Source organism: Lonchura striata, chromosome 8 (assembly GCF_046129695.1).
Source record: "Lonchura striata isolate bLonStr1 chromosome 8, bLonStr1.mat, whole genome shotgun sequence".
In the NCBI taxonomy this organism is placed as follows: Eukaryota; Metazoa; Chordata; class Aves; order Passeriformes; family Estrildidae; genus Lonchura; species Lonchura striata.
In genome coordinates, this window is record NC_134610.1 from 37,068,782 (window position 1) to 37,093,439 (window position 24,658).

General features: G+C 51.0%; 1 protein-coding gene across 1 annotated transcript; it reads left to right on the top strand.

The window, feature by feature from the left end:
- Nucleotides 1–588: 588 nt before the first annotated feature.
- LOC116183113 (aryl hydrocarbon receptor-like) lies at nucleotides 589–23,369 on the top strand. Its single transcript, XM_031505333.2, has 12 exons — nucleotides 589–699; nucleotides 3,384–3,532; nucleotides 3,608–3,795; nucleotides 13,898–14,004; nucleotides 17,326–17,415; nucleotides 18,230–18,335; nucleotides 18,599–18,726; nucleotides 19,328–19,530; nucleotides 19,617–19,726; nucleotides 19,991–20,132; nucleotides 20,497–22,063; nucleotides 22,178–23,369. Exons 1-12 carry the CDS (start codon nucleotides 589–591, stop codon nucleotides 22,331–22,333), a joined length of 3,057 nt encoding a protein of 1,018 aa, XP_031361193.2. The 3' UTR covers nucleotides 22,334–23,369.
- Nucleotides 23,370–24,658: the final 1,289 nt, after the last annotated feature.

Here is a 24,658-nt window from a genome sequence, read left to right on the forward strand (position 1 = left end):
ACTAGTTTAGTTTGTACTAATTACATTTTTATTCTTATTATTTTTACTTAGTTTTTCTCCTAGTAAAGAACTGTTGTTCCCATTCCCATATTTTTGCCTGAGAGCCTTTTAATTTTGAAATTGTGGCAATTTGGAAGGAGGTGGTTTACCTTTTCTATTTCACAGGAGGCTTTTGCCTTCCTTCATGGACTCCTGTCTTTTCAAACCAAGACAATTATAAATGCAGGCAAACCCAATGGGAAGAAATGATGATGTCTGACTCAATTCAGAAGGCTGAATGATTTCTTTATTATAACTATGCTAAAATACATTAATATATGATATAAAAAGGAAGATACTAAAACTACATACTACTTTCTCTAACTCTAACACAACTCGTGACCCTCTCTCCAGAGTCCAGCCCCAGGTGGGTTGGATTGGCCATCAGGCTCAAACAATCCTCACCAGAATCCAATCAAGCACTCACTCCAGGTAAACAATTCTCCAAACACATTCCACATATGAAAAACAAGGAGCAGAAATAGAAATTGTTTTCTCTTTCATTTCTCTCTGTGCACCTCTGTGAAAAATCCTGAGAGTGAGAGAAACATGCTTGCCACAGAGGTCTGCCAGCGGTGTAGCTACACTATCCTTTGTGGGCGGCCTGCTTTGGAACTCCACGTGAACCAGGAGTCCTGTCTTGGAAAGCCAGGAGCAGCTGTGAGCTCTTCTCATACCTGCCAGCTGTGCCCCATGCTCCCTGGTCTGTCAGGGTTTTGTTAGGCAGTCTAAGATGAAGTGGTTTGGACTTTCTGTTCCATGAGAAGTCTTTCAGGGAAATGCAGCTGTGCCACTGGGGAGGCTTGTGGGTTTCTGGGGTCCAAGGAAGGACATTGCTTGCTGGCACATGCATGTGCTGGGGGCAGCCTCTTGCAAATGGAGCTGCTGCCTCACAGGCAGGTAGCATTGAGCTGCTGTTTCTCAACAAAATAGCATGGTCTCCTCATCTCCTGTGTTGGACCACCCTTGCCATGTTGCTGTTTAGTCGCCTGCATCATCTCAGCTGGCCTGAGCCTCTTTTCCTCCTGCGCTCTCCATCTCCTCCAGAGACCATCCAAATCCTTTGGAAAAGATGTTACCAAGCACTTCAAGAATGCTCAGCAGCATTGAAGGGTCTCAGTGAGAGGTGGAGGCATCTTGGGGGTGTGGGGTCTCCAGCAGGCCTCCCAGGGAATTTGGGAGAGGTGGGTACCAGGCATTGTGACTTTTCTGGGATGCAGGGTGGGGAAGGTCCAGCCAAGCTCTCCTTGGGTTTGTCACTGGCTTGTCCTTGTCATCCTCTACTCCACAGGGCCGTGGGACAGAGAAGAGTGAGAATTCCCCCTGTGGAGGAAAGGAAGGAAAGGCAGGGAGGGATGCACTGACCACTGGCTGCCTCTCTGCTTCAGACCTACTTGGTGCCCCTCAACCATTGTTCTGCAGCCCAGAACAACCACTTTGTTGAATTTTCTTCCTTTTCTATATATGTAACCTAAGATGTGAATGAATTGTTTTTTCCCCCAACATGAGAGCAAAGTCTTGCAGATCCATCAGGGAAATCCACAAAAAAAGCAATGATTTTTTTGGGGAGGGAGGGTGGGGATGATTTGAGACCACACTGACTTGCAACATTGGGTTAGAGAGATCAGAGTTCTTGGGAACATTCACAGCTTCTCCTCATGCACCCATCACCCTGAGCATCACATCTGCCTTGCACACCAGTGTTAAGCATTTATGGATCAAATTAAATCGGGCAATTAGCGCAGGGCCAGCAGCAAGCCTACATGTCCTGGTGTAGAGTGGCCTCATCTCCCTGAGTCTCATCCTTCATGCCCAGCTTTGCCTCTGCTCATGGGGCCTGGGAAAGGTCAAGCTCCTCTCTGCAGGCTGGGAGCAGAGCAATGCTGAAACGTGCTGGACCACTCTAAGGTGGCTTTGAGGAGCACCTAGGTCAGGCAAGGAGTTGACTGGCCATGATCCAGATCCAAAAAGCAGCAGGATGGACTCTGCTCAGTAGCCTCTGTTGTTCTGGTGCCTGTGAGACAGTGCTGGGGGTGTACCAGGGGTTCCCCATGCTGCAAGAGATGGACCTTGGGGTGGGGGCTCTGCTGCTTGGGGCTGTGACAGACGTGTGTGTGTGGGGGGGGTCTGTCTATCTTCTGCCACTAGTGTCTGATCTCTCTGTACCTCGTGGCTGTACAGCTAAAGTCTGTTCTGGTAGCAGCATCTCATTTTCTGCTCCATGATTTCTTTGTGCTGCTGGTGGCAGCTGGAAGATGCTGAGGAGAAAAGAGCTGTCCGGAGCCTCACCCCTGTGTTTGGTGATGTATTAAAAGGCAGTTTGCTTTGTGCTGATGTTTGTTTTGACCCAAAACCATGTCTCTCCATTTCCTCCTTGACTGAGCAAGTGCTGAGAAAAGCCTAGCCCTGGTGCTGGGTGGGTGACACTCTCATTGTCACTGTCCCCAGCTACTGTGGGCATGCACAACAGCAGAGGTATGACAGTGTCCCCCCTTTGCACCCCCAAACTGCCCTGTGGGGTTGTGGGACTCACAGGCAGGGTTACACTTGTCATTGACACACATGGTTGTTAATATCTGACTATTAAAAATTATTACAGAGATGCGTCTACCCAAAGTAAGGTGTAGATGGCACCATGTGCCAATAGCGTGGATTTTTATTTAACAGTAAACATGGGGGGGAGAGATGGAAAAGACAGGAAGGTGGAGAGAAAGTGACTGCAGACTACATCCATCGAGTGGTGAAGGGAAACAGTCCAACAATCGCATGCATGGAGTTTATATTCTGCTGAGGCTAGTGGGAGCATCGCCTGTACCTCTCCCTGGGGCGGTGATCTTCACACTGAATAATACTGTGGATCACGGAACACCTGGGGACTCTTTACACCTTCTGAGATGTTGCAGCTGTCTCCAAGTGAGCGTAGTTGAATTAATTATGGCCCATCAGTCGAGACGGGTACCTTCAGCTTACGTGTGAATGTCCCCGTACTTGGGAAGGAGTTTTCACAGCTGAGGGAGGACATTGGCACGGAAAGGACTTGCTCCACATCGCAAATCTGCAAGCCTCGGGCGTGCGGCCCTTGCGCACCTGGCACCGGCAGAGCACCAGCGGCTTGCTCGAGCCATTGGCACCCACGGCCCAGTTCCCCCACCTCCACCATCCCTCACATCCCCACCCACCCATCCCTCCCTGCTCCCCACAGCCCCTTCCCGCCCCAAATCCTCCTTCGCTCCCCTTCGCTTCCTCATTAACCCCCCGTGTCCCTCCTCCCTACTATCCTTCCTCCCCAGCAGCTCCCCCTTCAGCCCCCAAACCCCTCTATCGCCATCCGTCGCCCCCCGCAGCCCCAGATCCCGTCCATCGCCGTCTCCCCCCTCGCCGGGGGCGGGCCGTTCCCGCTCTCGCTGCCTCTCGCCCTGAGGGAGCGGCGCTCGGCCGCTGTCGGCCCGGCCATGTACGCGGGGCGCAGGCGGAGGAAGCCGGTGCCGCGGGCGTGAGTGAGGGCGAGAGGGCTGGGAAAGGGCTGAGGGGTATCCCCCTTCCCCGGTAACGCGGCTGTGCCCGGCAGGACGCGGCCGGGCCCGGCCGAAGGCGGCGACTCCAACCCGTCCAAGCGGCACCGGGCGCGGCTGAACCGGGAGCTGGAGCGGCTGGCAGGGCTGCTGCCCTTCCCGCCCGACGTGCTGGCCGGGCTGGACAAGCTCTCGGTGCTCCGCCTCAGCGCCGGCTTCCTGCGCGCCAGGAGCTTCTTGGGCGGTAAGGGATGGGCGCGTTCCCGCCGCTTCCATGCTCGCAGTTCCAGCCTGGAATTGTGTGCTGGCCACCTCCTCCCTCACCGCTGCCCGCTCCCGCGGCTGCGGCGCTCCCTCCCGGGGTGTTGTTGCGCCCTTCGGCAATTCCTTTCCCCCGCACTCTCTCCAGAACACTTCGTGGTTTTGTTTTCCTTCACATACTGGTTTTCACTTAGAATTTCTAGTGGTGGGCGGTTTGTTTTTTTGGGTTTGTTTTGTTCCCTAGAGTTCCATGAGGTCTCCCTCACCGAAAACATGTTTTCTCTCCCTCCCAGAACAGTGCTTTCTTTCACCCGTAGAATGTTTGGGGTTTCCTCCGCACTTTCAGGAGTTTCGTGTCGATCCCGCCTCGAATTTTTCGGGATTTTTTTTCTCTTCTCGAATTTTGACGGGTTTGCCCCACTTGAAGTGTGTGAGTTCTCCAACCTCGAATGCTTGTGTGTTTTAACAGCGGCATTTTTTTTGTTTGGTTTTTGTTTTTATTTTTTTTTGTTTTGTTTCCCTTTGAAATTAATTCCTTCCTTCCGCCACGAATTTTGTGGTATTTCTCTCTCCCCCTCCAATTTTGCTGTTGGGTTGGGTTTTTTTGTCCTCGAGTTTTGGGTTTGGTTTCTCCCCTCCCCACTCCCCTTGGATTTTGGGGCTCCCTCCCACCCTACTTTATTTTTTCTACTCCAAATTGTTATAAATGAGAATTTATTCAGCCAGATTAAAAATAAAAATAATTTTATTTGCGGTCAAATTCTGTCTAGCCAGCCACACGGAAAGGACAGAGCCGAGCCCGGGATCGACCCTGTGTGTGCAACAAGGAGTCAGCCTCAGCAGAGGTTTTCTCCTATGCCCACACACCTCCATCCTGGCCCAAGCAGTTTTTATAGGGAAAATTCCGCCTGAGGCCAAGATTTGAGCAGTTAGTCTTTTCTTCTATTCAGAGTCTATAGGTTAATAATATTTTTTTGGTGATGAGGAGAAATAATTCAATGTCCGGAGTAGTTGAATTCTTGATGAGAGTTACGGGAAGGCTGCATTCACATGGATCTGTCTGAGTATTTCCATGATATCCATCGCGGACGATCAGCACCGATGATGGCCCATCTCCCACATCTTTTACTTGTAAATCAGTTCCCAATATACACTCAGTCTCGCCGGCAAAAGTGGGGCGGGGGGGGGGGAACTAATACAACGGGCATGATTTAACAAGCATCCAATATTACATATTTCATACAAGGAATGGCGCAAATTATATTTACTGTACATAACAAAATTATGGTGGGTGTTACCCCCTCGTATTTTGTTTCTTTCCTGTCTTGACGCCCATGGAATTTTGCCGTGCCCCCCTGGAATTTTGTTTTCCCCTTCCCCTGAATATTTGTTCTTTACCTGCCCTAGAATTTAATCTTCTTACCCCTCAGAATTTTGGTTTCTTTCCTCTAGAATTGCTTTTCCACCTTTTCTAGCGCACATTTTATTGCTGTGCCGTCTCCAGCTGCCAGGCTGGGGCTGTGTTTGACCCTGCCATGGGATCAGAGGGATCTGGAGGGGTGAAGTTAATTTTGTTTGTGGGTTCTCCTGAAGTAAAATATTCTGGTTTATGCGGGAAGGTTGAGGCAGAGCCTTGTGTGTCCCGGCTGGGGAGTTTCCCGTGGCAGTGACTTTTTTCCCCCCTCTGTTCCGATAGGCTCGCGGTGCTGGCAGTGAGCAGTAAGCAGTGATGTGCTTGCAGTTGATCTGGAAGCCTTTTATTTTTTGGGAATCTTTTATTTTCGGGAACCGTTCCGCCACGCTGTAATTGTGATTAAGAGGAGCCCTCAGGAGGGCATTGAGGTATCCTTGGATTTTCCTGGTGGAGTAGCAGTGGCTCGAAAATACTGCGTTTTCAAGCCACAGAGTCACTGCAATTTCTCATTAAATAAATTCAATGCTTTCCTTCCCCGCCCTTTCCACTCTCTTTTAACCTCGATTATAGGACTGGCAAGTGGGTGAGTTGGGAGAGGAATGGCCACATCTGTGGTCATCAGGAAATTTACTGTTCTGAGATTGTCTTATTTGTTTTGGGTCCTTCCCACCACCCTCCTCCACGTCGTTCGATCTGGTTGAATTCCATGACACCGATTTCCAGTTTGTCCGAAGCTGTGGGGTGGCTCTGAGGCAGGTGTGGCAGGGAAGGAGAGAGAGCTGCAGCCTTTCAGATGCAAATAGCGATTGCAGACTGAGCTGAGTCGCTGAGTCCTTTGTGATGCTTAATACTAATTTTAAAAGAATCCTTAAATGGAACGCTGGGCAAGCTTATCAACAAAATAACTTATTTTAAGTGACTTTTATTTATTTATCTATCCACACTGCTTGAGTGCCCCCTAAAAGAAGACTGGGAAAGCAAGGACAAAATCTGGGATGTGCTGCCGTGGATTGTGAGGAGAAACAGCTGGAGCAGGTCTCAGGTGCTGCCCATGATCGCTGACAGCAGTTCACCCAGCAGGTTTATGCCAGCCCATCCCCTGCCAGAATAAATAAATAATTATTGATTTGTTAATTATTAATCGGTTTAATAATGAACATAATGTTACTTTGCCATCTCAATTTATGCATATGATATGTGGGGAAGATTGTTTGGGCTTAAAAGTCTTTGATTGTTATAAGGGTGTGTTTTTCCTGAGGACGTGAGGATTTTTGTTCTTTATATAGCCCAAAGGAAAGCTGTCCCTGCTGCCTCTCTGCCTGGCTAAAGGCCTGCAGTTCAGTGACAGGATTTTAGGCTGCTGCTGCTCAGTGTTCTGTTGTTTAATCTGTGGAGTGGTTTAGCAACCATCAAGCACTGCCTTGGCTGAGCAGGGTTATTTACACAAACAAAAACCCTTCCTTGGGCTGATGTGCTGTGTTGGTGGCTCTTCTGCCGCCCTGGTTCTGGCTTTCTTCAGGGCTTTGGAAGAGCAACAGACAAGAGCATCCTGGTTGTGTTTGTGGACTGATTCCATTCCATTTTTTTCCACTCAAATCTCTCCAGTTTAACAAAGCAGGAAGCAGCTCAATGCCAGCTGTGTTCAGTAGCTCTGGGGGAGGAGGGATCTCAGCCAAGGTCTCCTCCTGATCCATGACAGTTGGGAGAGGCTCCCTTTGTGATGGGGCAGCACCACTGTCTTCTGTGAGGTTTCCAAGTGCCTTTCCCTTCCCTCACTGCCTGATTTTGCAATCCCAAGTTCACACAAGTGCTTCCTTGCCATGAAAGAGGTGAGCATAGGAGGAGAGCAGGATTATGGGAGGGATGGAGACACTGGGAGAGGTGTCCTGCCAGGGAGCAGGGTATCCAGCCCATCTGACATCCATCCTGCTGGAGAAGCAGCACTGACCAGAACTCAGCACCTGGACCAGAAGGGCCAAAAGGAGCTGAGGGTCCTATCCAAACACCAGTAGCACCTGATTTAAAGGCTTCTATGTCCTCCTTTCCCATCCAGGTTTCTTCCCATACAGCAGTCCTCCCAAATGCTTTGTTTCTTATCTGCCTTGGTGAACAGGTATTTTTAATTATCATTCACTGCCTTGACCTTCCTCCCTGCTCTGCTGGAGGCTCTTTCAGCCCATGGCATTTGGCAGAGGTAGGACTGTGCTGCAGGGCACCTCCCTGTCCCCTAGCCCATGTACTGCTGTCGGTGGCCGTGCCACCACTCCAGGGGGTGTACAGCATGTCACACCAGCTGTGTGCCAGCAGCTTATCCCAGTGGTGCCTGGCCAGGCTGCTCCCCTCTAATCCCTCCCTGTTCTGCTTCTTGGAGCAAGGGCCCAGCAAATGCTCTTGGGAGGGGAGGAGTGGTCCCTGTCTCTTCCACCTCCTTCACCCTCTGGAAAGGGGGAGGAAACAAGAACAGATGCTCCAGGGGAAGGTTTGCTGTCTTGCTCTGTGAGAGGATTTCTCATCAAAAAATGAAGATGCCTCAAAGGCACCTTTTCACGTGTCTGTTGGGTGCCATCTGTGTATCATGGGCCACTTAAACTCCTGGTGGGAGGCCAACTGGCAGATGTCACAGTGGTCAAGGGGCTCACTTTAGAGAAGTGTCTCTCACAGTTTGTTCCTGCAGAGTGCTGGGACGGTCATCTGAGCTGTGCTTCCCATCCTATAGCAAGACTGGCCCTTCTGGTGTGTGAATGTAGCCCCTGCTGGGCGCCAGCTGGCTGTCCCCAGGGTGCCCTATGCCTGTCACAGACCTGTGCCTGATGTTCAGTGATTCATCTGTGGGATTCCTTTCGATGTTCTGGATCAAGTCTAGGGTTTATGAGCTACAGGAAGAGGTCTGTCCATGGTGCCAGGAGCTGCATGTTTGAACCCCATAGCAATGGGCTAACCCTGCCTCGAAGTAGGAATCCTCAGAGATGCAGATGCACCTCTGCCTGTGTGCAGCATCCTGCCTGGCTCTCTGGGCGCCTCAGGTGCATCACTGGCTGGGAGGAGAGGCAGAAACATGGCATATGTTGTGGCCTTAGAAACTTTTGGCTTGTTGGCTGCATAGTCTGTGATTGTGGGTCAGAGAGTTGTTCTGAGCTCTTTGTGGGTTTGAGCTCTGCATTGATCTCTTCCATTTGGAAGCTTAAGGTCATATATCCAAAACTTAAGCAGTTTTTCTGTCCCATGTATCTTTAAAACATATCATGCTTGTGGATGTTGGGGGCTTAGGGATTTTCCCAGAGTCCTCTTTAAATCATTGGTACCTGCTGTAGGATCAATGTGCAGCCTCCAGACTGACCCTTACCCTTTGAACTGTGATATGAACCCAAATTGTTATCGCTGGAGCTGTGGTGGCCCAAAAAGTGCCTGAGCTGCAGTCAAGTCAGACTGGAAAAGTGTATTTAATTATATCATTATTATAGGCTATATGACTCTGCCCCTGAAATCTCTGCTTAGGGATGAAGGCTTGCAATGGGGGGATGCATGGGACTAATGCTGTTCATCACTTGTGTGCCTTCCCTCCTCCTGAGCTGTTTGTCAAGCACAGCAGAGAGCTGTAGCAGTGAAGCCTAAGGGCTGGTTTAAGAAAAACAAAACCTGGTCCTGTGATCACTGTGCTCTTTTAATTGCCTGGGTAATGAGCTGACCTTGGAGGAGCAATTTAAGGTGGAGAATTATTGTGACTTCCTTAGGTAGAGAGTTTTCCTGCTGTGTGCTTTCCTTGCCAAGTGTTTTTCCCTGACTCTCAGGAAAGCAGCTGCTGGGAAGCTGTTGTAGCTCCCTGGGGTTCACAGTGGGCTCCTGGGGTTGCCTGCTCTGCTGCCTAGAGCAGCTGGGCTGTCTCAGGGCTCCTGCAAAGGCAGGTGGGGGAGCAGGACTGGGAAGGAACTCCAGGCTGAGGCTTTGGGCTGGGATGATCCTTCCTGGTCTAGTGGAAGGTGTCCCTGTCCACAGTAGAGGCGTGGAACCAGGTGGTGTTTAAAGTCCCTTCCAACCCAAACTGTTCTATGATAGACACTAAAGCTCCTGAGGGAGGAGCAGTGGGAGAGAGAGGGTTCGAACAGTTGGTGATGCTGCAGGAAGAAGGAAAATCTGGCAGGTCATTTTTGTCCTTGTTTAAACTCCTGCTCATGCTTCTCCCTTTGAGACCCAATTGACACAACCAAAAGCTACATGTAATCAAGGCCTCCTTGCTTCTAAAAGTGCAGTGAGATCTTTTAAGAGGCCATCCATTATTAAAGAGTGTTCTTAGAAAGCAGGGCATCCATACCATTCAGGCAGGGATAAATAATGAATCTGTTTAATGAATTTTTTGCCAACAGGAAGCTGTGGCAGGTACAAAGTTAAGTAAAACCATGGTATCCATTATGAATTAACAAATAGAAAGGAAGTATTTGCCGGTGGCTGGAAAATGGGCTCTGAACAGCACTGATAAGAACCCAACTGATGGTTCAGCAAGGCAGGGAAAAGATGGCTCTGTGGCCTGGTGTCAGCAAATCTCTGCCCATTTCCCTCGCCATTTACATTATGTTTTCTAAACTTCCAATATATTCTCTCTTGCTAACAATAAAATGTAGGAGAAAGCAATATTGAGGGGTTATTTGATGTGAGGAGGATGTACTGAGCAGCAGAGCTGCAGGTCCCTCTGCCCATGAGCAAGGAGAAGCTGGAGAAGTGGATCGGAAAGTGAGATCTGGAGATCCACTCGTGGGGGTAGAGACTTTACTGTGAGGTAAGACCAGTTCTTCAGGGGATTGGCACAAATGACAGAAAGAGAGAGGTGGATAAAAGGCAGTTTTGTTAAGAAATCAATCAATCCTTCCCCCAGAGTGGCTTACACATGCTGAGCTGTTTGGCAGAAGGCTTGTAGGGAGCACCAATACCAAAATCCTTCTCTGTCCCCTCTCTATGACCTGCTCAGACTGACAGTGGCCATGCAGATGGCCCAGCCCTTTCCTGCAGCTCTTGAAGAGTCAGGAAGCAGTTTGGTTTCCTTCTTCAACACCTGGAGCAGGTTTGGGATTGAGTTGTTTAATTTTTCTCCTTTGCAGTCAATGGCTGATGGAAACCCTGCTCCCACCACGAGGTTTTGCTTTGTGGAGGGAAGGGGCCTGGGAGATAACCTCTCAAAAATGCTAATTCCTATTTGTGCTGCAGAGATTTCTCAGGTCTACAAAGCCCTGGCCTGGGAGATAACCTCTCAAAAATGTTAATTCCTGTTTGTGCTGCAGAGATTTCTCAGGTCTACAAAGCCCTGGCTGGTTCAGGAGTTCACTGTCAAACTTGGTAGGTAGCAAGGTGTCCCTGCAGCACCACATGAAAGAGATTCCCAGGCTGGGAAGCACCTGGAGATGGAGGGAGAAAACCCACCCCTGTCACCCGTCCTGCTTGCCCGGTGACAGCACGAGGCCAGGCAGCAGAGAGCTGGTGAGCACTGTGTGTGAGGATGACCACAGGGCAGGGAGCATTGTGTGGGGAGGCAGGTGTGGTCAGGGACCTTGTTCCCCAGAGACGCGAGAGAGTTTCTTCCTCTCAGCTAAAAGGCTTTTTGTGGCCAAATAGCCTGCAGGGCCTGGCAGGAGCTGTTTCTTGGAAGAAATTGCATGAAAGTTGTGTAAGCCTCAAAGGTGACCAGCTTCTCACCTTTCTCACCTTCAGCAACAAAGATGACACTGGTGGCCAGAGGGAGGCAGCCCAGGAAAAGCCACTTCTACCCTTTTCATTCTCTTTTTTCCTTGCAAGTGCCTGTCCCCAGTTGTGCAGCAAGGGCAAAGGCCACACCTGGTCTTGGTGCCCTAGGTGAAGGAGTGTGCTGTGCCTGGAGTGTATCCTGCCTTTCCTGGTGCCCAGCTCCAGGCAGGATGCACACAGCAGGGGGGATGTGGCAGTTCCCTGGCTCGTTCTGCTCCATCAGTCTGATGTGCTGTGACAGTTCTGCTGAATTGCTGACTCCAGGGGCTGCACGGGGCTATTTATGGACACACAAGGCTGGGGGACACCGGGCAGGATGCCAGCCTGGTGTGGCCACAGCCACGAGCCTGTCCTCTTTGGGGATCCTTGGGTGGCTTGGGTGGAAAAGGCACTGTTTGGTGAACTTCATGCGGGGGCCTCCCCTGGAATTCTGATTTATCCCTCACACCCTGGTGGTTGGATCCTGTTTGGTGGCAGACATCCCCACAGAGGACAGCGCCCTGTTCTCTGCTGATAATGTGTCTCCTCTGGCTCCACAATCCAGATGCTGATAGTAAAGCCTGGTTTTAGGCAGCGGTTGAGATCAAGATTTCTATTTGCAAGGGCAATACCGAAACATTAAACCAGAGCCTTGAGCAGAGGGCAGCACCTTTAGCTGCTCTCCTGTCAGCCAGGTTTATTTTTCTCTCTCACCTCCAGTGCAGCAGGCTGGGAGCTCACGGAGGAGGACTGGAGACCTTTAATAATTGATAGCTCCTGCATTTTGCTCCCAGCGACCAGAAAAGCGAGTTGCTGGAAGGTGGCTGGCACAAACCTGCTCTGTTCACACCACAGGGCCCTGCCTGGGTGTTGTGGCCTCTCTCATGCTGTTCTGCCTCATGGCCTGTCCCTCTCCAAGATTTTATGCAGGCTCCAATCTGGACAGGGGACTCTGAGTGGTCCCTTGGGGTGGGAAAGCATGAGACCACAGCAGCCTGTGCGTGTCCACCCCAGCTGGCTCAGGCCTGACCCACAGTTGTATAAACATGTGCTGTAACCTTAGACCTGGTGTCAGCCAATGCCTGGCTGGCTCCTAAAATAGTCTGTGCAGGCTGAGCTTGGGGAATTCTTCAGAGCTCCCAAAAGCAGTGGGATTGCTGCTGTATCAGGTGTTTTTCTGTAAGTATTATAACTGGACTGTGCTTTGCCTTTGGTTATGGAGCAAAGTCGATCTTTGGGATGGTCCTGTGCCTGGTGGAAAAACTTAATTCCCAAAGCCTGACTCTGGAACATCTGCCTTTTTGCAGCATCTGAGATCCTTCAGGATCAATTCCCTGCAGATGGAGGAGCTGAGTTTCAGCAGCTGCTTTAACAAAGCACAGGAAAAGCAGAGCCTGTTACAGAGCCTGGCTTTGTTTATGTGCTGGTGGCTGTTGTCTCCTGATTTGCTGTCCAATTGCTTCCAGGGTTCACTTGATGCTCCCATAGCCTCTGAGCTTGGCAGCCCTCCTGCTGTCCAGGACCTGGCAAAGGAGATCCAAGAGAGCTCCGGCTCCGTTGTTGTGCTGGCAGGCCACTGTGCTGCAGCTGGTGTTTCACACCTTTCCTCCTGGATCCCAGTGGGAACAGCAGGTTTACCAGCAACTGAATGCTGTCCTCAGTCCTCATGGTGCTGGCAAGAGGCTTCCCAGCTTTCCTGGGAGCTCCTCTGTCCTCTGGACATGCCTGTCATGCACAGGCTTGTTGTCCTCTTACCCTTTAATTTTTATCCACACCAAAATATCCCCAGGAACCTTTCTTTTGGGGAGTACAGAAAAAAATTGACAGGCACACCCTTCAGTTTAGCTGAGTGACAGATTCCCTCATGCATGTGGATTGTGCATGAACCACTATTAGATCTTGGGTGTCTGTGTCTGGATCCGTGAGTTTTCTATGTTGTTTTTTCTCCCACTGTGAGCCGTGGCTTGCCTTAATTTGGTTGAGTAAACCTACTGTATTGCTGAACTGTAACGAGACATCACTGACTGAGCTGTGTCCTTCAAAATGGCACATTCCTGATCCTGGGATTTGCTGCAATGCCTCCTGTGTAGGGCAGACTTCTGCTGCTGTTTGCCAGCATGTGCCCAGGTGGTCAGGAAGGCCATGGTGTGGCCACAAGGCCAGGGCAGTGACTGTCACCTGTGCTGAGCATTGCTGAGGCCACACCTTGAATCCTGTGTTCAATTTGGGCCCCTCCCAACAAGAAAGACATTGAGGGGCTGGAGCATGTCCCGTGAAGGGAACAGAGCTGGGAAAGTGTCTGGAGCACAGATCTGAGGAGAGCAGCTGAGGAAGCTGGGAAAGGGGATCAGCCTGGAGAAAAGGAGGCTCAGAAGGGACCTTTCTGTTTGCCACAACTCCCTGACAGGTGGGGGCTGGGCACTGCTTCCTGGGACCAAGGAACAGGACAAGAGGAAATGGCTCAAGCTGTGCTGGGGCAGGTTTAGTTTGGGTATTGGGAAAAATTTCCTCACAAAAGAAGTCAAGCATTAGACCAGGCTGCCCAGGGCAACAATGGATTCACTGTCCCGGGAAGTGTTCAGAAGACCTGTGGATGTTGCACTTGGGCACATGGTTTGGTGGCAGTGCTGGGGAATGGCTTGGCCCTATGATCTTTCCCCAACTTTAATGATTATGATTCTGATGCCTACCTGCTTTAAGGATCCCTGGCTTTAACTGCTTTTTACTTACAGGTTATTAAAAGGGGGGCAAAAGGAGTGGGGGGGAAAAAAACCCAGACTGAAACAGTTGAGGGTGTTTGAGGGGTGGGGAAACATTTTGTTCAAATCAACTCTTGTGAGGGGTGAAGCAAAGGGCTGTGACTGCATGGTAGCTTCCCGTGCACTGTTCAGCTTGCAGCATTCCAGCTGTTGTGGCAGTATGTTCCTGCAGCACTGATGTCCCTTCCCTTTTCTTGGTACAGTTGCTCTGAAGAATCCTGGTGCCAAAGAAGCCCAGAGGGACCCATCCTGTAGCACTGGACCAGCTCTGGCCTCAGCAGTGATTCCAGAGGGTGAGCTGCTCCTACAGGTTAGTGCTCCTCACAAATGCCTTCACAGGATCTTCCTCTTGTCCCTCTTCCAGCTCCTTTGAGTTGTATTCCAAAACCAGGCTGTTCTTTCAGTCATAGCAGGTGATTTGTGATCTCATATGGTGTAGCTCACTGTGCTTCTACTGGGCGGAAGTTTAAGACCTCCAAAGGTCACTAGGGCAGAAACTGTTGCTTCTTCCCTGCTTTTCCCATTATTCCTGGGAAAAGTTGTCATTTTTAAATAGTGCATATGTAAGGAACATCTTAGGTTTAGGTTTCTGAGCATGGTAATTCATATTTTCTGCTTCTCTGCCCTCATGTCTAAGTGTGCCAAAAGTGTAACATGAGAACCAAACTGAGTGAGGTGATTGAGTGTAGTTTTCGACATGGGCACACTGATCCTGACTCGAGGCTACTGTCCAAACGCTGGTGATGAGAGTCTCCCCTGATTTTGAGGAGGTGATGTGTTACACTGAGCACACAGGTGCTGATGGGCCATGTGCTCATCCCTTAAACACAGGGTAGGTGGGTGTATCCCAGGAGCTCTGTTTTCCCTAGTGGTCTTCTTTGGTGATGCTGGAGACAAGGCTGGTGGTGCTGCAGCTGCCATGGTTCGTTCAGAGGTGCCAGGAGGTCACCTTATGTCCTCAGTTGTGCAGAGAATGGGAAGAGGCCATGCTCTGGCAGCACGAGGTCCTGCAAGGACACAGGTCTGCTGTCCCCTGCCTGGCACCTGGGCACAGGTTGTGGCACTGTCCCCTGCCTGCCTGGCTGTCCTCCAGCATAGGCTGAGCATGCTGGGCAGCCCCAGCTCCCATCCAAGCTCTCACTCAGTACAAAGTATAATTACTGTCCTGCCTGAGAGCTGAGGATCTCTGTGTCTAGGGGGAGAAGTGCTAAAGCCAGCCTGGTTAATAACCAGCAACCTGAGGGTTTTCCCTCAGGATATAACAAAACTGCTCAGCAGGGCTTGCTGAGCGTTGATGTCCTGTTCATCAGCTCCTCTCACAGTTGGGCACCATCCTTTTAGAGGTGCCAAATTGGGTCTGAAAAGCTGGTTCAGCTCTCTCAGGGTCTATCTGTGTGACCCTGCATGTGGCAGGAGCTCAGAATCTGTCTCTGTACCCCACAAGGAAACATTCCTCCATACTTATAAACATACTTCCACCTGGTTGGTCATATCTGATGGCCAAACTTCATTTGTTTCTTGGTCTGCTCTGATTCTTCCCCTTTCTTCCTCTGTAGCTGCTCAAAGGGTTAAAGTGCATTTGGCAGCACTAATTAACCTATGCAGCAGATTCCCACACACTGAGATCAACCCCAGTAAATACAGAGAGCATTTGTGCCTGGAATAAAGGGAAGGAGAGGGGGGAGAAACTCTGACCTGGACAATGAAACGGGAGTTGACAGCAACAATAGCTGGACTTGGCTGGGACTACACGCCAGGCCCTAATTAATGATTGTCTGTACATTATGAAGTGAGGGAAGCAGGCCAGGGCTGGCTACTGTGGCTTCGCTGCCAGGTTAGTGGTACAGGATAGTTTTGGCTCTGAGAAGCCACAGGGCCCACACTGCAGGAGCCCTGCCTTCCAGAGGTGTCCTGCTTCGTGCTGTTAGTGTCCTCATCAGGATCTATTCCCCTTAGGGAGAAGTGGTCACATGGTGATGGCAGGGTAGTGAAAGCTCTTTAGCTTCTGGGAAGATAAACCAATGATTTTCATAGGGTTTCACTGCCTTTGCTCCTTGGGTAGCACCACGGGCTTGAAGTTGCTGGGTGACTCGGGATTTTCAGAACTGGGGACACTGAGCCACAGAGTGATGTCTGACACTCAGACATCACTCAGGGGCTCAGGGAGCCCCCTGCTCTGAGGCTACTCTCAGCCCTGGCAGTGGGATGACAAGGTCTCCAATGCCCTGGGCTCTATGCCACAGAGACTTACAGGGGTTGGTGCTGTGCCTGTGGCACTTGAGGGTGCTTCCCTGGATCCTGTCAGTGCCTGTGTCAGCAGTATTCTGCCTGTGGGTTCCTGCCTGCTGCCAGAGAGCAGGGATGGAAAGCCAGGGCTCCTGGAAAGGAGCTACACTCCCAAACTAGTAGGAAAGCTCCTCTGCCCCTTCTAGTCTTCTGCAGGTGTAAAGGACACTGTCATCCAGCACCCTGGTCCCTTCTCATGTGTCCTGTCCTGCCAGCTGTGGGGTTTTTAGATCAGGGAAAACACCCAAGTTACTTCCCAAGTTTATGAAACCAGTAGCGATGAGCCCCTCTTGAGTAAGACAGAGGCTATGATCAGCTCAGCCTATTCCTGCCAGGAAGCCCAGTGCTCCCTTGAATATTGGCTTTGCAATTCTGGATCTTGAGGAGTGGATGGAAAGGCCACTGAACTGTGAAATGTCTAAGTGTGTAACATTAAAAATGCAATGGAAACTTGAGATTGATGGCTGCATTTGCTCTTTTCTGTGGGGAGGGTTTAGGACTTCAAATCCACACAGGCACAACAGCTTTGGGTATTTATTTTGTGAAAACAGAGCACAGTATTCAACTTAAGGAGTGTGGGGTCTGCATGAAACAGGTAGTGTTCCAGAGCAAGTGATCTTGGAGGTGATGATCTTAGAGGGATTCTCCAACCTAAATAATTCTGCGTATTGACTAAAAGGAAAAGCTGATCTGGGGTCACTCAGGGATTTTGTAGTTTTCCCCCAAGTTCAGGCACCAGTCTTAACCTAAATTCCCTGCTGCTTTGGAACAAACTGGCTTTTCAGAAATCAGATTGTTTTTGCTGCAATTTCAAATCCAAACCCTTATGCTTTAGCTTTTGGCTTTTCCACTGGTTAAGGCCCTTTCAGCACTGGTCACCTTAAGGAGGAAACAGGCAGCAGAGGCAGCACCTTCCTTGCCATGAACAGTCCAGGTATTCCATGGTCCATCTCCAGGCCACTCCTCTGGAAGCTGGGATGGCCACACATGGCTGCCAAGGCCCTCAAGGCTGTTGGAAAGGCTCATCTCCACCAGAATAGACCCGTTCCTGATGGTGTCCACTTTCATACTGCAAGAAGTTTAGAGGCTTTTATCTGCTCCCTGCACAGGATGAGGATGAATGTGCGAAGCTGAGTCTGAGTGAATGCTCCCAGGATGGAAACACAATTTTCCTTCAGTCTGGATTAGGATATTCCCAGGCAGCTGTGTGGAAGAGATGCATGAGCTCAGAGAGGCCATATGTGGTGGCTCAGCTGCCTGCTTAGCCAGGCTTTGGGTGCTCAGTGTCCTACTGTAAAAATGAAGTGATCATGGCCTGTACCTGCTGATCTCCTCTCTCCTGCAGGCACTCAATGGCTTCGTGCTGGTGGTGACATCAGAAGGACTGATATTTTACTCCTCACATACGATACAGGACTATCTGGGATTTCATCAGGTTGGTGAGACTCTGACTTGCTGTGGAGAGCCAGTTTTCCCTTGGTGGTGGAGAATAGCCCCAAGTTCCCTGCAGGGAGGAGGTTCTGCAGGGATCACACGGTCTCAGGGAGTTGTTTGGGGCTTTTCCTTGGTCTTGAGAATTTGAACCCTCTATTGCCTGATGTGGTCACTGGTAGGTGACAAGGGACTTCATCAGCAGCCATGTTGATGGGTCTTCATGGAGTTAATGGCCATGGTGAGATGTCTGGGGTTCCTTGCCCGGTTTGCCTGGGGCGCCCCCTCAAATCCTGGAAAATCCCGCAAGGCTCCAGCACTTTGGGCACCCAGGTAACCTGGAGGACACTAGATCATATACACAGGGAAGTGGAACTTGCCTGCAGTCCTTCAGCTACTGTGGTTTGATGTCACCCACACACAGCTGTCTGTCCCCAACACCTGGGGTAGATGAGACCTGTCCACCTGGGCACAGGGAGCAAGTCCCAGGGCATTGTTCTCTTGCAGATTATCTAGTGATGCAGTGGCCTTGCTGCTGTTTTGTTCCCAAATCCTTGCTTTCATCTCATTTCTTAAGTCAGCACTAGGATTTTGAGTTCTGGGAATGTCAGAGGGAAGCTGTATTGGCTCTTTAGGCTTCTCAGGGGAGGAAATCAGCATGGGTAGGGGGTTCTTTAAGATATGCTGTCTGTTCCCACCAACATCAGTTCTGGGGGAAAGATTCCAACTTCCTTTAGCCAAGGGCTGTTCCCAGGTGGGACATGAAAACTGGCACTGGGGACAGGCTGCAGAGCTTACAGATGGTGTGTCCCCTCTAGACAGATGTCATACACCAGAGCGTCTTTGAGCTGATCCACACTGAGGATCAGCCGGAGTTCAGGCGCAATCTCCACTGGGCCCTGGACGCACCACACACTCCTGAGGGTGAGCTTTCTCCAGCAGGTAAAGGCAGGCTGCCATCCTGGGTGGCACGAGGTATGTGGTTCCCCAGGGATTCTGGGAGGCCAGCTCACTGTCACCACTTGCACCAATGTGGCTCAGGCCACGGCTTCATCCAAATGTGGCTTTTCCCCCCAGTTTCTGTTGCTGTGCTCTGCAAACTGCTGCAGTGCCCAGTGCCGGGGACCTCCAACCCTCGCTGGGGTGAATCGTTACTTGATTCTTTCAGTCCTTCTCTTACCCAGCAGGGAAGAGTCTGAGCTCTTCGGCTGTCATCTACAAGCCGGATCAGCTGCTCCCAGAAAACTCCTCCTTCCTGGAGAGGAGCTTTGTGTGCCGCTTTCGCTGCCTCCTGGATAATTCCTCTGGCTTCCTGGTGAGTACAGACCCCCCACAGCAGGAGAGGAGCAGGCTCACCACAGAGGTTCATACCACCTCTGAAACCACCCCCTGGAAGATCCTGTGCTCCTTTCTGCCATGTGCAGCACTTGCCTGTCTCAGCAAGAGACTTCCCCCGTTTTTCATAGGTTTGGCCTGTACCTACAGTCTCTCCCTGTGCATTTTGTTCCTTTCTTCTCAGAAAAGCTGAATCTTGAATAATCAAATGCTTTTCTCCCATGTTTTGCTTGGTTTTTCTGTTAAAAGCATGTCTTAAAATCAAGTAGGTGGTGGTCATCCCTCCTCCTCTTTGCACTGGAGAGCACAGGGTGTCCAGGGAAGCTGTCGCTTGCCCCATCCCTGGAAGTGTCCAAGGCCAGGTTGGATGGGGTATAGAGAAACCTAGGATAGTGGAAGGTGTCCTGGTCCATGGCAGGGGGATTGGAACGAGATGATCCTTAAGGTCATTCCAAACCCAAACCATGGTGTCATTTGATGATTCTATTCACACCAACTCTGTACACAGATGTCTCCCTTTCCATGCAGCTCTCTTCCTTCTCACTTTTCTGAATGGCACTGAGCTTTTCTTCTCTTCCCAGGCTTTGAACCTTCAAGGCAGGCTGAAATTCCTTCATGGGCAGAATGAAAGGTCTGAAGATGGCTCTGTCCTGCCCCCCCAGCTCGCTCTGTTCGCCATCTCCACACCCCTGCAGCCCTTGTCCATCCTGCAGATCCGAACCAAGAACATGATCTTCAGGACCAAGCACAAGCTGGACTTCACCCCCTTGGCATGTGATGCCAAGTAAGCAGCAGAGCTTTCAGCGCTCCATTCCTGACATCCCCCCCCAGCCTTGCCTTTAAGCTGAGTGTGCTCTCTGTGTTTCACAGGGGGAAGATTGTCCTGGGCTACACTGAGGCGGAGCTGCGGATGTGTGGCACTGGTTACCAGTTTGTCCATGCTGCTGACATGCTGTACTGTGCTGAGAACCACGTCAGGAGTAAGAGTCCCCTCCCTGGTCACTTGTGCTGATGAGTGGGCTGGGACTGGGGCAGCTCTGTTGGCTGCTCTGTCTAGCCCAGTGGCTCTTTCCCACAGGATGCTTTGCTGTGCTGCTCCTGTCACTACAGGGAGCTTGGTGTGGAGTGCAGTGAGGGGTGTTCTGCTGCATGGTGTCCCCTGTGCCTGCCAACCATGCTGCTGCTGTTTCCAGTTGGAAAGAGCAGTGTGCCATGGTGACAGCACTGGTGCTTCCTCCCGGCAGTGATGAAGACAGGGGAGAGTGGCCTGACAGTGTTCCGGCTGCTGACCAAGGACAACTGCTGGAAGTGGGTGCAGGCCAACGCCCGGCTTGTCTACAAGAATGGCAAACCCGAGTACATCGTGGTCACACAGAGACCCCTCATGTACGTGCTGGGGCTGGCATGGGCACAGCCTGGCTTTCTCTATGGCTCTGGGATGTCCTGAGCAGGGCAGGGTGCTGGATTTGTCATTGCTGCTTGTGCCTTTGAAAGGAGCAGCTGTGGGATTCTGTGCTTGGTGCTGTTCAGCCACATCCCTGTCTGCAAGGCCACCCCTCAATAGGGGTGATGCTCAGTTATGCTGCAGTTGCTTAGTTTTTGTGTGAGTGTATTTGTGTGAATGCATGCTGGATGTAGCAAAGGGACTTTGGCTTGCAGGGATCACAATTGCCCTTTGCAGAAGCACTTCTGTGGTGGATTTGTGCATGTCAGCCACAGTGTTCTCTTCCGTTCTCTTCCTGCCCTGCAGAGACGAAGAAGGAGGAGAGCACCTTCGGAAGCGGTCCATGCATCTTCCCTTCACCTTTGCTACAGGAGAGGCACTTCTATACCAAAGTTCTCACCCTCTCCCAGGCTTCCCCGACCTTTTCCAGAGCAAAGGGAAACCCAGCAATTCCAAGAAGCCCCCCTGCAGCCACTTAGGGTGCTCCCAGAAGAATGACATTGACCCCAGGTCTCTGCTGGGTGCTGTGATGCAACAGGACAAGGCGGTGTACACCTCCCACTCAGCTCCCATTCCAAACCCTTCCTTCAGCAGCACTTTCCAGCTTGAGAGTGTGTCCTTGCCAGGTGCAGGAGGGGATGCCTGGAGTGTGGGCACAGCTCCAGCTTCTTCAGTGGGTAACAGTCTCCAAGAGAAGCTGTTGGATTTGCAGCAGGAGGACCCTCTCTTGACCACCATGGACCTGCTCTCAATTAAGGGTGACCAGAGCTGTTCCAATAAGATCTTCAGTGCTTTGGAGGGCCTGGACTTGAATGATGAAGACTTGAAGCTCCTGCTGCTGGATGAGAAAATGGTGATGGTCAGTATGGACCCAGACCAGTCTTCATCCCTGAACAACAGCCTGGCCAGCAACCAGATTCTCTCCTGCATCCCCAGCCCTCCAGTGGATGGGCATGAGAGAGGGCAGCAGGTCTGTCCCCTGCCAGACATGGTCCCCAGCCCACAGGGAGGCATTGCTCCGTGCCACACAGAGAACAAGGACTCGATGTGCCACCTGGAAGAGTGTGCAGGGCAGCCCAGCACTGCCCTGGCCCAGCCCCCCACCCTGCTGTGGGAGCAGCCCCTCAGTGTTGTGTCAGGGCTGCTCCCAGAGCTGGCTGAGCAGGAAGAGCTGTCCAGTGGCTCCCAGTGGAGACCAGCTGAGGAGGAGACTATGCTCTATTCCTTCCAGCCAGCACAGGATGCCCCATGGCACGGGGCCACCAGCTCAGCCCTGGGAGCTCCCTGCCCACAGGAGCCACCCAGGGCTCAGCAGCTGCAGGGAGACTTTTCAGCCGTGCAGCCCCTCCAAGAGGATATCCAACAGTCCTTCTCCCTGCCCAACCAGTGCCAGGACCATGTGGCACCACCCAGCCAGCCAAAGCACCATCACTTGCTGATGGACGGGGTATGTGGCCACAGCCCCAGCTCTTCTCCACACCCCAGCCCATGGCAGGACTATGTTTGCCCACTCCTGCGGTCTCCAGCTCAGCCTGGCATTTATGGCTTCAGCAAAGACATGATCTCCCATCCCCAGGGCTGTTTGGGCCCCGGGGCTGGCGTGCCCCCACAGCATTTTAACCTGAACGGATTCTGCAGCATGGATGCTGCCAGCACTGGGGACCCCTGGGAAGAGATGGCTCCATACCCCAGGTTTTTTCCCCCTTTTTACCAGCTTATTCCCGAAAAGCAGCTGAGCCCTGTTCTTTCAGTGCCCCAGCACTCTTCCCCCAGCTCAGCTGCAGGGCTCTTTGGGAGTGTCAGCAGCCCTCTGGAGACACTGAATTCCTATGGGACACATGGCTCTGCGTGGAGCCAGGAGGGCAGGCACAGGGTAAGGGCCTTGCACCAGTCTGGGGCTCAGTGTTTTCTGTGCTGGGAATTTGTCCAGCCAGTGCTAATAACCCTCTGCAAAGCACCTCACCACTGTTCTCTCTCTCTCTCCTAGCCCCACAGCGGCTGTGGTTTGCCAAGCTCTCCCATGGGACTGCCCCAAGACCATCCAGTGCTGGGGGTAAGCCTGGTACAGCCCTGCCAGCCTCAGCCCCAGGCAGAAGTGCTGCCAGATCCCCCTCACACCTCCAGGAGGGACTTCCATCTCTAGGAGAGACAGGAATGGACAAGGCAGGACTTTTCCCTGGGGAAGGAGCTACATTCAAGCCGCATATAAACAAACCTTCCTTACTGCTGTGCACATCCTGCCAGTGCAATTGATGTTGGTTGCTTTGGCAAAAAAAACCCTGGGTTTTTTTCCTCAATCTCTCACCATCCTGCTCCTTGAGCTGTTCCTGTGTTGGTGTCCCTGGTGTGGGGAGGAACAGCAGCAGGGCTGGAAGGTAGATTTCCCAGGGTGCTGGAGCAGGCTGAGCTGTGGTTGCTAGTCAGCCTTTGAGTGTATCCAAAGCTTCACCAAAGCTTTGTATTTACATGCATGATCCAGCATGGATACCAGCCTCATGAAAGCCTGTCCTAAAGAAAGATACAGAAAATGTTCTCACCTCTGGTACCCAGCCAAGCACCTGTGGCTGTGGCCATGTTGTACAGGTATTGCCTGTTTAATAAGGAAAATGAGCCCTTTGTGGTGTTCTTGTGTTGCTCTGGTCCTTCCCTACCCCAGCTTTCCCAGTGTCCAAGGTGTTCCCAGTGTTTGGGATCCAGGTTAGAGCTTCTGTAGCAAAACACCCTGGGCTTTGCTGTACTGAATAAGACATGCCAAGATTGGCTGCTAAACTGGTTTTCTCTGAGTGCTGGCCTTTCAGGTACTCTCAGACTTCAAGTCTCTTAAGTTTTCAGTTAAAAACCAGAAGTTTCAATAAGATAGAGAAAGCAAGTATAATGCTACTTAATTAAGTGATATCTTCCCATGGGGAAAAAAAACCCCACAGCCCATATGTGTGTTGACAACCCATATGAGTTGACATATTTATTTTATGCCACTCTGGTGGAAGGAAAAAACAGCCTCTTACCTTCCCAAAGCAGCATCCTGTGGAATGGGATGAAAAGGTTGTTCAAAGACCAGAAACACGGTGACCCTTTAAGAAACCTGACAAAGCTCATCCCTCTTCCTGCTTGTCCAGCTTTGGATTAATGTGAATTGCTATTGGTTTTTTTTTTCAATAAATGGTTTTGGAGATCCTCCCTGATGTTTCCCTTGCTGGTTGTGTCTCTTCCCAATCTGGAGCTTGTCAGGGTTTGCTAGCTGCAGCATTGGAGCTCAGGCCTTGCCACTAGTGACCTGAGACACAATGAGTTGGATTGGAAGAGATTCTAAGGAGCACTTGGAGCCTTTGGGATGCACAGTCCACCTGCTAGCTCCTGTCATGGATGTTTGAAAAGGATTGAGAAATCTGACAGAGTAGGGTGTTTAAAAAAAAGTGCAATATTTATATATTATAGTAATATATACATACATAAAGGTGCATGTAGATACACTGAAATATAAAGTATGTGTATTTATAAAGTGTCTATGTGTAGTTTCTAGTTTGTAATAGAAAACATCTTTTAAGACAAATTAGCTGATTCTTTTCCCCTGCACTTTCGTTTTTCAGCCTGGAAACTAGAAAAAAAACATGTTTGTTTGCTCTGAATGCTGAATTTTCCAACATTGCCACTCCTACATGGCACCTGCTTTTCCTTAGCAAAACAAGGCAGTTTTGTAACATTTCTGAATTTTTTTATGGAGATATGCTGGGAGTGTTTGATTTTTTATGGTTTCTGTGCCCTACTCTGCTTTTTCATCCCTGTTCCTTCAGAGGAATTGGCTCTGGGCAGCACCAGCTGTGCTGAGGGGGATGGAGGGATGGGACCAGGGCATCCCTGGGGCTGCAGCTTGTTGACTTTCATCTGAGTCCCAGATGCTGAGTACAACCTGACCACTGCCAGACTTCCTCCTTGAGCCAGGTCCTGAATGTGTGGGGAACCATTCCCTGACCAGCTGCCCTGATGGCTTTCTCCTCTTCCTTGCCATGCCATCTCCACAGCACCACGAGCTTCCCTGCAGCCCAGGTGACCTCAGGAAGACTTCACCCCTTCTGGCTGTGTCACCAGGGCTCTGTTTTAGTGAGCACGGTGTGGATTTGTTCAGCTCTGTGTCTGTGAGGCTTGTGGAGCACAAGACATCATTTCTGTGGAGGGAGGTGTTCTCTGCTCCCAAAGCAGGCAGGCACATCCATAATTCATGCCCATCCTCATGGCAGCAGCTGCCTGTCTTCCCCTGGGCCTCATGACATTGATTCTTGACACACCAGGCTGGCCCAGGGAGCCTGGCTGAAGGAAAAAACTTCCTTCTGGAGCAAGGGAGATGCCTCTGTTCATCACCCCAGCGTCTGCAGCCTGCCCTGAGCTGTGATGGTTAGAAAGGGGAGTGGGCTGCTGTGCATTTGTGCTCTGGTTTGCCTATCTGGAGGGAGCACAGTCCCATGAGGCAGAT